Here is a 13,354-nt window from a genome sequence, read left to right as displayed (position 1 = left end):
ACCACAAGCCAACGGCAAGCTAGATACCAACCAACTAACTAACCAACCAACCAACCAACCAACCAACCAACCAACCAACCAACCTCTAACTAAAATCTGATTTGTGTCACTGGAGATGTTCTTTAAAAAGTCTAATTGTTTAAATATATTAACAACTAACAATGGGTAAATGAAATACAAAAGGTAATCTGACCTTACACTCTCTATAAATAATTTGAAAAAAAAAAAAAAAGGATTACATATACATACACATTCAACCCTAGTACAATACCCACAATTCATCTTTCGAGAGACAGATGTGCTCTGTTCTGCCTGTACGTTTTATCATCTTAAAATCAACATTTTCTTTCACACTTTATTGATCAAAAGCCCTCAGAGCCATGGGGTTCACCCAGTTCGTGTGCGGTATACCGCATTCATTGGACCTCTCCTCCTGTAGAAAGTGCTGTATTGTTTGTGCTCTCAAATGCTCAATGCCATGCATTGAAAATGAAGCTTTCGCTCGAATCTCAAAAAAATCCCATGCTTGTAAACTTTTAGCCTTGGCCGCAAAGCCTCTTTGAAGTGAGCACAAACTGAAGCATCTCTTGAAAGTTCACTGTGAAGATGCGAGTGAGAGCTGACGGTTTCTTAAACCTCAGTTTTTTTTTCATCTTCTCTCTCTTCTTTTTATACAGGGGCACATTTCTTTCCAAATGGCATTCTGGCAAACTGGAATTTCCAAGCGTTTATTAGAAGTTTCACTGCATGTGTTTAGGCTTTAGCTTCTCAGCATTCTGATTGCATTTCTTGTCTGTAGCATGTTAAATGTTTAAATGGCGGTGGTGGTTAGAATTTGGATTGATGAGCTTTTAATGATGGAGGTCAAACATTATTAAAAGATTTATTGATCTGTTGTAGCTGTACTGCTCATCTATGCGGCTCGCATCTGAATGTGCAGATTTTAGCACAGTGTTTTTGTAGAGAGCCACTTCTTGGATCTTATAGGTGGTAGTTGGGAAGTATCGGATTGGTTAATTGTAATTTATTTGAATAATTTTATATCTGCCAACACAGAAAACCAGAAGCAGAAACACCATCACTTATCATTTTAACCATGACGTTTCTCTAGCCTCAGCTGCATTAGCGTGCTAAATGTGCCTACATGAATTTCGCTTAGCTCTGGTCCAGACCTCATTCTGCATTGCAGTGCTAGTGATGTTAATTGCAAGTGTAAAATCCATCATAAAATCCACAGCTTATACTATGAAGGCTGCAATTAACTACAACAGCACAGCAGTGACTACTTGTCACATTAGCAAGTGGATTTCAAGTATCTACAAATCAAATATTTGTTAGCAATGTGCTAACTGCATCTAAACACTTTTGTTATTTTGCTTCCATAGGCCATGGTGGAGACGGTGAATAACCTGCTGCAGCCGCAGACACGGACAGCCTGGATGGAGCTCTCAGTGAGCGATCAGCTCCGGGCTGCAACCATGCTGCTGGACACCGTAGAGCAGGGCGCCTTTGTTCTCGCCGACAACCTGCTTAAAACCGATGTTGTACAAGAAAACACAGAAAATATACGTAAGTCATTGTTCAGATATACGTTATCTCTAAGATCACCACAATCACAGATCTCTTGTTTGTCGTACAAAAAGCGTTCATCACACGAAGCGCACAGGAGACTCGACTTAATTGATTCCAACAGAGTTTGGCATTAACATGTTGCTAAGCTATTAAAATGCTTCCTACTTTTTGGAACAGCCTTAGTTATTTTCCTCATTGGAAGATTTGGAATGGCAAATATTTGCGGGTCTGATCCTCTGAGTTGCCTTCTGCAGTATTACAGAGGGGTCTGTGTTACTTTCCGTTCACTATCAAATCATTGCTTAAATTTTCTCAGGAGTTTGGTGCAAATCATCCAACACCTCAATGACACACGTATCAACAGCACCCCACAGTGGACTCAATTGTAACTGCAAGATTTGTTGAGAGATTCAGAGGAAAAACAGTGTAATTTAGCACTGCTCACTGCAGGAAAATGTGGAAAGGAATATTCTTTTGCGATATCCAAGTAGCGTTTTTAATACTCTAGTAGCTGGTGCAGAACGAGTACTATATTACTCGATTACTCCTGCACATCCCTAGTCCAAATGATGTTACGGTAACACTTTATAATAACTACACTGTATAAATTATTTGTAAAGCATTAGTTTATAGTAGAGCTGTCGAAGTTAATAGCGTGTTAACGCAGTATTCCTTTAACACCACAATTTTTTTAACGCCGTTAATGCACGTTTTTATATGACCATTTTAATAAACCATGCATTGACCATTGTGAAAGCAAATGGTGGGAGACATTATGCTGAGACCTGTGCCAAGCATTCTATCAATGTAGCAAAGCAGGGGAACATTTAGAATGAAGTAAACACACAAAAAACACAGTTAGATACTGTGCTCGTAACATGATTGCAGCGGCCATTTGAACCCCTGCTTTGCACTGCGCACCAGAGTTTTAGTGCTGGCCAATGTGTCCAGGAATTATCATTTTTGCCAGATAAATTGGAAAAAATCAGCTCATATCATCTCTAAGCACACACATTTGAAGCTCTGTTAATTCAGGCTTTACACTAAATTACTTCGAATTCTGCTCATAATATCATGTTTGTGCTTAGAGTACATGCAAGTATAATTAAGAGAAACAGTGCACGTTTTAAGTGCTTTCTTTGTCTTCTTTTACTTTTTGCGCTATATCATGCAATAACACAGAGACATAGGCCTAATGATTAATGTGTCATTATACCAGAGCCTCTCCCACGAAATCCAAACACAAGTGGTCAAAAAAAGAAGCATAATACGACCAGTTATAACAGTGATGTGTCTCGCTTGTCCACTTCTGATTGAATCACCCCAAATGGGTGCAAGCTGCTCTTTATGTTGTTTGTTTACATGTTATCATGAATTAACTCTCCTGTTGAATTTCGGGATTTACTCACCGGTTAATCAACCGATGTGCTAACCGATGAGTTTTAAACTGGCACATGAGATGGGAATAACGCAGGCTGCTTTTGAACTTCTCAAACTGTCTGGAAATCCTCCATGGCAGCGCAGCGCAAATTATTTTTGAATTTGTCTGACATTTCCAGCTAACGGAAACCCTGCTGTGCACAGTCTCTAAGGTTCTGTCACAGTGTCTCCGCATAATAGTGCGTTTGATAGTGCACTAGCCACTGTAGAACAGCAGAAGATGCTGGAACCCTGCAGGTAATCTACACTGTTATTAGCCCATTTAATCCCACTGAATGGGGTGATGTATTTTGCACAGAGTTGTCAATTATAAATGACAGTGCAGACTTTTTTGCATGAGTGGTGTAAATAATCACATGACCAGAGCTATTTAATTCCACTTTGCTCATCTAAACATTATGTCTGTTAAAACATAATAAAAGGAAGCAAATATGCAAATATGCCCTGTCATAATACACACACACACACACACATATATATATATATATATATATATATATATATATATATATATATATTTTTTTTTTTTTTTTTATTGTGCTGTGTTTTCTGTTGTACCAACTCTGTTAATAGGGTAGGTTGTGTGTAAATGACTGATAAACAATAAATACATCTATTACATACATTTTGTCCACATGAGATATTGTGATTAATCGCGATTAAATACAAGAAAACATGCGATTAATCGCAATTAAAAATTGTAATCTTTTGACAGCCCTAGTTTATAGTCAATTGATCATTTATAAACAGTTGTTCCTACATTAATAAGCTACATACAAATAGTTTATTTGTTTATATTCACTGTAGCAAATGGTTTATTATTGTTTAATAAGTTCATTTATAGGCAGTTTGATAATGTTTTTTAACATGAACAAGGCATGAATTCATAGTAAATAAAGAAATTATAAATGTAATTAATTGGATTTACATTTGTGTTTGTTACTGTTTTAGTAACACTTACTATTAAAGTAATTATTACTTAATATATAGGTCATAATAAAGCATTGACTAATTGCTAACTAAGCATTTTGCGTGACCTAATATAAAGTGAGAACTCTATACGCCTAATTAAACATTTATTAACGATCCATTACTCTGAATACTTGGCCCTGAAATTACCATCTCCACAGCATCTCAATCACAAAGGCTCAAAACAGACACTAAAGCTTAAAAAAAAAAAAAAAAAAACACAACACAAAAGTACAGGAATAATAGAGAGAGAGGAAGATCCACAGTTTATTAAAAAAGATCCTCTTGCTCAAACGCCACTTCAGCATGTTCCATCCTATTAAGCTTTATAAGCAGGCTTGTTCTCATTATTGACAATTAAAATGACTGTTTAATTCAGTTTCACCAGTGGACCTACTATAAATATTTCATTTAATCCGATTCCAAAATCCTGCTACAGTCTGTGCGCACATTCTGGAAACAGCCAGCATGTCACCACGGTCACATGACAGTAACTACGTTTCCATCCAAGGGTTTTTTTTTTGCGACAAAATGCTAATTATCGACATCATATTTTTCCATTTAACTCTAGCGCACAAACTCTATGTCGATACTTCAAATGTTGTGAAAAACTGGTTTGGAAACACTTTTTGTCGAGAAAATAGGCATTAACGCAAAAATGTAGTGTCATATGACACAATTTACCCCAATCGTTAGCCTGTGTTAATCATGACGACAAGGTATACATCCTTGAAAGCCAATTTATTGTACGTGAAGCATTACTCGCACTGTTATGGATTGGTCTTAATGGAGATCAGATGCTGCAAACACATCTGCATCATGACACTTCCAGGAGTGCCAACACAAATATCTCGTATCATGCACCTGTCATCGACAAGTGCAAGGAGAACAAATGAATGGCCACTTTTTGCGATCCATTTAATCATGGTAGCCATCCGTTTATTTATTAAAGTTGCTTTTCCACACCATTCAAAATAATAGATGGCAGTCATGGAATTAGACCACAATACAAACAACATATCATTTCTATGCACAAAGATGTTTTAAATTAAAAACAAATACACATTACTAGGAGAAAATGCTTCAGTGTGCTATTTTGGAACACTAACATATAACCCAATTCTATTAAATTATTGTTTAGCTTACTTTTGAAAAAATGCTGGCAAAATTCCCTGTATTAAATTAAATAAATTACCGAACAAAAAAAGCATTAAAATAAATATATTAAATAAATAGTTAGGCCTGTATAATTGCCTTTTCTTTACACAAACTTAAATTAGCCTTACCCTGTTCTGTAGATGAAAAAGGTCGGCTGAATTGTATTCTCAGAATGTTCTACACTTTTTCAAGACTATAAACTATCAGAACTATTTGTCCAATGCCGAGTTCACTTTCAGAAAACTATTAGATGATAATAGCAGATTTCTTTTGCGATAAACCAAAACTTGTGCGACAAAGTTTTTTAAGCATGATGTCATCACGCACACCATTTTTAGCGATAAAAGGCCATTTGAATGGAAATGAGCAGAAGACGGCACATTTTGAATTTTTTTTTTTTTTTACACATTTTCACTTTATTGATAACAAAAAAGCAGGAAAAGTGGATGGAAACTAGGTTAGTGATGAAATGGAGAATTATTTTTAATTTTATTTCCTTGCTATGCTGCTGAAGGGTACAAGTGACGTTGTCACGCCGTACATGTTACTTTTCTCATCATTGGGCCAAATGGAACAGTAACAGTAGTTTGTGGTTACTGAATAGGGCATTTTATGAGATTGCAGGGGTGGATTTGTATCTCAGGTGCCAATCATTGCAGTAAAAAGATACAAGCACAATATTTAATATTTAATGTACACATGTCTGCAGTATGAAAAAAACATCCTGAGATTTGAATGCCGATCAACGAAGAATTCCACTTTCAGGATTCAGGTCGGGAGGCGCTCCCTTCAGGAAGACAAATTTGTCTCTCATAGAAATCCATTTTTAGCCAAATCACCACTTTGATGACAAGTTTCAATGAGCAAAATTAATACATCAGCAACTTTAATTACTTAAAATAAAATGCAAATGTTTTATTAAGCTTTCATTGATTTATTAGTAAGTGTTCCTAAAACATTAATATACACATTAAGCAGAAATGTGTATCCAATTCATTACATATTTAATATCTTTATTAACTATGAATGTCTGCTTTCTTAAATGTTCTCATAAACACTTCTTTAACACTGGTTTGCATCAACTAAAATACATGAGTTAGGTATGATTAACAAGTTGTTTACTAAGGATAAAAAAATATATCAAACTGCTTATATATGAACTTATTAAACAATAATAAATCATTTGCTAAAGTGAGTAGAAACAAATAACATACTATTTATATGTAGCTTATTAATGTATTAATAATGTAGGAACAATCATTTATAAATGATCAATTAACTACAAACTAATGCTTTACAAATACTTTATACTGTGTAATTATTATAAAATGTTACTGATGTTACTTCTTTGGTGTCACAATTTTAAGAAATGTAAATTTTTTTGTAATGTTGGAAAATCATGCATATGCTATGCAGTTATGCATGTGTGAATCTAAACTCTATTTCTCCTGTTTCTAAAGACAGAGATGTAGGGAGGTCTGGCTGCCATGGAAACTCTGGCTGCCATTTTGGGAATTAATAAAGCAGAATTTATCGTGTCTGGCATCCGCTTTATCCCTGTATTAAGGGATCCGGAGCTTGCTGTTTGAGAGGGAGAGACTCCCTCCTGACAAACCTTATATGTGCATTATTTGATATCCTTTGCGGAGCACTGTGATTAATCAGAAGGCTTTGACATCTTTAGCAGGCCTCTAATCCACATTTGATGGGGCTAGTTTGCAGCATCATAAGGTTTGTTTGGCCCGTGGGGCGGCTGAGTTCCACACTGGCACCGTGGAGCTGCAAAGCAGCCTTCAGTTAAACCAATAGTTCACCAAAAAATGAAAATTCTGGCATTTACTGACAATGAAAATGTTCAGAATGGAATACTAGCTTATCACTGCAGTATATGCTGTATATGTCCCGCTTTAAGAAAAATAGCGACACTGTAGGCACACTTTTCAAACAGTAGTCTGCTACTGTACATTATTGTGAGTGACTTCCAGTTATCGTCTTAGAAATTGAAATGGCTATCTGCATTTTAATTAAATTTTGTGATAAATTGGTAAATGATGAGAGAATTTTCTGATGACTCAGAGCACCATGTGCAGAATCGAGAGAAGTTTAGTGCCGTTACCATCTGATTATAGCGTTCAGGAAAGTTGTTTGGGGAAAGAAAACCCTGGGTGCATCTTTCCCAACCAACCCTGAAGTAGTTGTCCTCCTACTTCGGTTTAATATAATGTGGCTCAAAAATGATGTCCCATTCTATTTAAATTTTCCCCATCTTGATGGAACGTGTGTTCATGTGTTTATTTGTTTAAGTGTCTGTCCTCATAATCTGGTGAGCAGATTTTGTGCGATTAAAGTGTTATTTAAATCAGCTTTTGATTTCTCCCGAGGCACAACAACATCACAGCGCTGCTGTTTGCCAGTCTTAAGCCTCTCACAGCAATGACAGAAGAATGAAAACTATTTCCTGCAAGCTAGAATCCTCTCTTTTTGCTCTGTCCATCACTGTTTATCTCTACCTTTTGTTCTGTTAACGTGAATATGACTGTGGTAGAAAGCCACCCGTTCCATTTTCAGTCTAATCGGTCGTTTGTTCTCCTTTATGTTATGGCTATGAGCCAGGTCATAACATAAATTGGGGGCTCGTCCGGGATCAACAACAAAGAAAAAGGGCAGGACCGTAACACTCCATTTTCAACTTCAGAGAGTCTCTCATTTTTAAACTGTTGTCTAACTATGTATGTGTTTGTGTGTTTTCAGAGCTGGAGGTGGCGAGGATGAGCACGGATGGAAATCTTCCTGATCTGAAGTTTCCTCAGACTGGAGGACAAGGCAATGCTATTCATCTGTCAGCAAACACCCTTAAACAGCATGGGAGAAATGGTACTGTCAACAGCACTACAATCCACAAATGAAACATTTTAGTCCATTTCACTTGTGCACTATATTCCAAGTCTTCTACCTAACCCTGACCCTAACCTGACCCTAACCTAACCCAAACCTTATGGCGGAGTAGATTTTCAGCTAATAACTTTGTATGATGTTAAAAGTTTGGACCGGTACCCAACAAAATTTTTGATTTTAAAAGATTAAATAGGCTGATGGTCATTATATTTGGTATATGCTGTCAGATAGAGCTGGGCGATATATTGAATATCCACAATATAATGGCAATGTTTTTGCTGCAGGTATAAAATTAAGCAGTATCACAATAAATGTAATGTGCTTTTTATTTAGCCTCTATGATCGAGTCATTAGACTGATTTCACGATCCTTAAGGGCCACACAATTAACCAAAATAACATCTAAATCACGTTTTGATATTATGTGATTATTAAACCACAAAAGGCTACAACTGAATTGAATTATTTTGTAGTCTGTATGTGCTTCAGAGTGGACAGGTGATGTTCACTTTGGCCTATTGCCAAAATAAAGGCTTCAGATGAAGGTGAAGTAAATGTGACAGAAATGTATTACTACTGCATAAAACAAATCTATTCTGTAAACTAATAATAGAATAATAATAACTCGGTATTATATTATAATAATGAACATGACTGGGTCCCACAATAATAATAGTAATATTCAGCTGGGTTCCAAAAAGTAAGTGAGTGAAGTTGTTGTTTTTGCACACTTGTTCATTATAAAAAGAAAAAGTTATAAGAAAGATATAAGTAAATAATGCTTCATGTATTGTTTATTACATTTTATTATACATTCTTGTACATTGGTGCATATAAATGAAAATAATTAAATATAATCATTCCTTCAGTGTTAATTTAGTGAAAAACTGTGGAAAACATGCCTTCATTAATAAAATAGATTGAATAGATTTTTACTTCATCCATTAAACTTTTTAAATCCACTTTGGAAAAGTGCCTGGTTGGTTTAAATGGTGGTTTCTCTGATTTCCTCTGGATTTAAAAAAATAAATAAAACATTTATAGCCATTTCAGAGCAAAAACATAATTATTGAGATAAATATCAAATATCGTCAGTAGGCTGAATATTGAGAGAGAATTTATGTAGCCATGTCAGCCAGTCCTACATTCAGGACAAATTTAGTTAGAATCAGCCACAACCACTTTAATCAGCTAATTCAGATTTTTTGCTAATAACTCTGGAACTCTAAGGGCTAGAATAAAATTGCATATTTCTTCTAAATCTGACACATCTTCTGACACTGTATTTTTTGTAAAACTTTCCTTTTTTTAACTAGTCTCTGGACGTTTTTCCGATTTGCTTGAAATTTAACGTGTCATTTAGAGACATTATTTACAAAAAGTTGTTCAAGGTATTTTGATTCATTTGGAAGATATAAGCTGGGGGTGGGGGGTTGGAAGGGGTCATTCCCGTAATGACTAATTAGCCTGTATCTTGTTTGTGCAATGTCCAAACTTCACAAAACTTGGTACACATGGACAACCATACATTCTAAGCACACTTGCCAAATGTCATCAACTTTCGATACTAGGGGGTGCTATAACTAAAGAAAAATGTATTGTACACGATTTTAAAATGTAGTAGTGTACATATGCAAGACTACAATGAGCTGGACGACTGAGATTCTCTTTAGACTTAAAGACTACATAAGTTTGAGATGACAAAACATTTCATTTGTTCAGTGTGAATTTCTTCTCCTTTAATTAATTGATTTCAGTTTTATCATTCCTTCTGTGCTCAAGTTAATCTGTATCCCAGTTACACATGTCCACAAATCTATGCACCCTTTTACGCCGACTTTATTTTCCGTGCCTTGCAAACAGAGCTCAGATCTTCCACACTTATTCGTGTTTTATAAACAAGTCGATGTCCAACTGGTTTCCTTCATCAAAGGCTTCCTTCCCTACAAGCCTAAGGCTTGTTACCAACTGGCCCATCAACAGTGATCGCAAAAATATTTGTATTTTCTTGTGAGTCAGTGATCCCAGACTCAATAGGGAGCTGGAGGGGGGGGGTGTTCTTTCATTTCTTTTTGTGAAGAAAGCAACTGAGTGAAAGATGCAAAAATAACGAGCAGAACTGGAGCTTTTGTCAATGGAAGCAGTAAAGCGCTAATGACATTTCAATGAAGGCGAATCAGACTTACTCTGTCGTTAGATTTTTTTTTCTCTCCTTTTTCTCGCTCACTCAAAACATTTGTGGCTTTCAGTAGATGCTGCAGAGTGGAACAAAGCATCATGGGTGTTATGTATTCATAACATGATCTAGTGAGTCCCATCTAATCAAATCTCAAATTATTTCACCTCATTGGCCATTTCCTCTCATATAACGACTAAAACAGGATTTTGATCGCGTCGTGACAGTTTCTGTACGCTCTGTAAGAGAAGCTGTGAACACACGGTAATGAAGTAAATTTCTCATTTTTAATGAGAAAAGCGTATGGCAGAACTCCAGTACACTCTACAGGGCTTTTCTCACAGCCTTCGCTTTATGACCCTGGGGAAAGCAACATTTCACACTTGTTATATTGAAAGGGGGTTAGCATCGCTTTTAACCCAGGGTTATACAACCCTGCTCCGGAGCTGGGTTAGCACTGCTTTTGCGGGATTAACCATGCATTACAGCGCCAAAGGTATACACTGAGAAACAATGCGGTGTTAGAATGTTTCAGAAAATTCTTTAGCGAAAGACAAAAGTAATAGCTGGCATGATGAAGAGACGTGTTATCGTGGTATGTTTCAGAAGACAAAAGACTAACAGAGTTGATTTGCTTGGCGAAATTTTCCTAGAAGAGCAGCTCCATTTATAGGTTGCGAGTCTGTCACGAGCTGTATCCATCCAATAGTTGTTATTGACACTGCATATTAGAGGTCGACCGTTAGTGGATACCGATACCGATTACTAAGATGGTGGAAAAGGCTTATAGCCAATTAACTGGCCAATTAACTAGTTTTTAAAATTGATTTAAGGAATTGTTTCAAAAATTCTTAGTCATTCTTTACAGGAACAGACATAGAGGCCACAAGAGTCCAAAATGTATGAAATTCCAGATGCAGTTTATTGTTTAATTATAACCAGACCAAAAAATAAGATTTGGTGCATAGCGTGGGACTGTCTACAATAAACATGCCCAAAATCCACAAGGGAACCTTATTTTGAAATGACAGAGACTTGGCTCCATTGCAATGCTTTATATTTGAGTATCTATCAGATTAAAGGAAAATTCTGTGTTCGATACAAGTTAAGCTCAATTGACAGCATTTGTGGCATAATGTTTTTAAAAAAAGGCACTTACAATGGAATTGAATGGGGGCCAATTTTTGGGAGGTTTAAAGGCAGAAATGTGAAGCTCATTATTTTATAAAAGCACTTCCATTCATTCTTCTGTTAAAACTTGTGTGTTATTTGAGCTGTTAAGTTGTTTAAATCATTATCATTACATCGTCATGGCAACTGAGTTGTAAAATTGGACATAACTTTGTACAGAAAAGTTGATGTAATTGTATCACACTAAAATGATGTTAACACGCACACTGTGTATGTCTTGAGGCTATACTTTTGAAACAGTGAATATTGTAACATTAAAAAATTGGTCCCATTCACTTCCATTGTAAGCACCTCACTATAACCCAGATTACTGCTTTTTTTAAAGAAAATGCGGAATGAATCCAAATGAATTTTTGTGCCACAAATGATCGATTGAGCATAACTTGTATTGAATGCGGAATATTCCTTTAAGCTTTTTATATCCTATATATTTACTAGATTTAGTATTGTTTTATTTTTTTATGTATATGATGTGGTTTAATGAGGAATGTTTTTTTATTATTCACAAATTGAAGACACGATGTATGTGCTGGTGGGGCATGTAATATAAATCTAAATATTTAAAAATATTTTATTGTAAAAGTAACAACATAAGACCAGTGCTGGGCGGATTACTTGTGAATTGTGAAAGGTACTGAATACAAATGACAATAAATGCAATCAGAAACGTAATCTCGTAGATTACATTTTTTGGGTAATATAATCAGATTACTTTGAGACTACTTTTGGAATACTTTCAACCTAATTCTATTTTATTGTATGTCACATGGATTTGAGTAGGATAATCATGTTAGCATAAAAGTAAAAAGATAATGACAATGTATTTCCTCCCAAAAAGAGCTCCTTATGACATTTTAAAAAATGCATCATAACCCTAACCCTACATGAATGGAATAAACATTAAATCTAACAGTAATGACAGTGCATGGCCAACGTTTATAATTCAAAACAGTAGAGCGATGGGCTTTGTTCAGTATTGCTGCACATTTTGCAGTTGAACTATTGTGTACCCTGTGGGTAGGACCCTTAGAGATGGCATCCATTAGATCCTTTGAAGCAATTAAGTTCAACGTGTGAGCTGGACACCACTGGTTTAATTTCATTCTTAAAAATGAAATGATCTCTATAGATCCAGTGGTTAAATGCTGAGGTAGACCGCTCCATCTTCACTTGACTTGCTTGTAGTGAGTATCAGTTCTGAGTGCAATACACACAACCCGATGCATCGGTAATTTGACCGATGCATCAATCCACATCAATGGATTGTTACACCTCTAACCAAGACCTCTTGTTTTTCAACCCTTCCCCTTCTACTACCTAGCTCCCTTCAACGCCCACTTTTCCCTATCCTGTCAATTCCTTACAGATAAAATATAGTTCCGTGCCACACTTTTTTATTCTTGTTTGAATATTTCACTGGGAAATAGCACAGAGTATAGAAGTAAAATGGGTTGTAAACACTGTTACATGTTTACTTGAAATGCTGCTGTTCATGTTTTTGACCGAGTTTTCTAGTTCTGTTAGCTGTGTTTAGTGTTACTAGAAAAGCTGCACTACTTTGAAAACAGCTTGTCACACTACTGAAAATGATAAAAATGGTAACACTTTACATTAAGGTACTATTTGTTAACATTAGTTAACTATATTAGTTAGAATAAACAAACAATGAATAATACTTTTACAGTACTTATTAATCTTGGTTCATGCTATTTTCAAGATATACCAATACTTTATTTTTTTAATTAAAGGTAGTATATGTTTACATTAGTGAACTAATATTAAATACTAGTATTTTTGTTAATTAACATAAACCAAGATTAATAAATGCTGTAAAAAAATATATTGTTCATTGTTAGTTCACAGTACCTACACCCCAAAAAAATATTTTAACTTATATTTAAGTTTTGGACATTTCAATTAAAAAAAAAAAAAGAAAAATCCATGTAATTATGTA

The 13,354-nt window shown here is 35.5% G+C and overlaps 1 protein-coding gene across 1 annotated transcript in view; it reads left to right on the top strand.

The window, feature by feature from the left end:
* The window catches only part of LOC127442559 (adhesion G protein-coupled receptor L3-like), a 332,967-nt gene that overhangs the window by 270,850 nt on the left and 48,763 nt on the right, over positions 1-13,354 (top strand). The window contains exons 12-13 of the mRNA XM_051700690.1: positions 1,386-1,569; positions 7,891-8,013. Of these exons, the coding sequence (XP_051556650.1) occupies positions 1,386-1,569; positions 7,891-8,013 (307 nt within the window). The remainder of the gene's footprint in view (positions 1-1,385; positions 1,570-7,890; positions 8,014-13,354) is intronic.

The sequence above is a fragment of the Myxocyprinus asiaticus genome, chromosome 1 (assembly GCF_019703515.2).
Source record: "Myxocyprinus asiaticus isolate MX2 ecotype Aquarium Trade chromosome 1, UBuf_Myxa_2, whole genome shotgun sequence".
Lineage (NCBI taxonomy): Eukaryota > Metazoa > Chordata > Actinopteri > Cypriniformes > Catostomidae > Myxocyprinus > Myxocyprinus asiaticus.
This window is presented reverse-complemented; position numbering and strand designations above follow the sequence as displayed.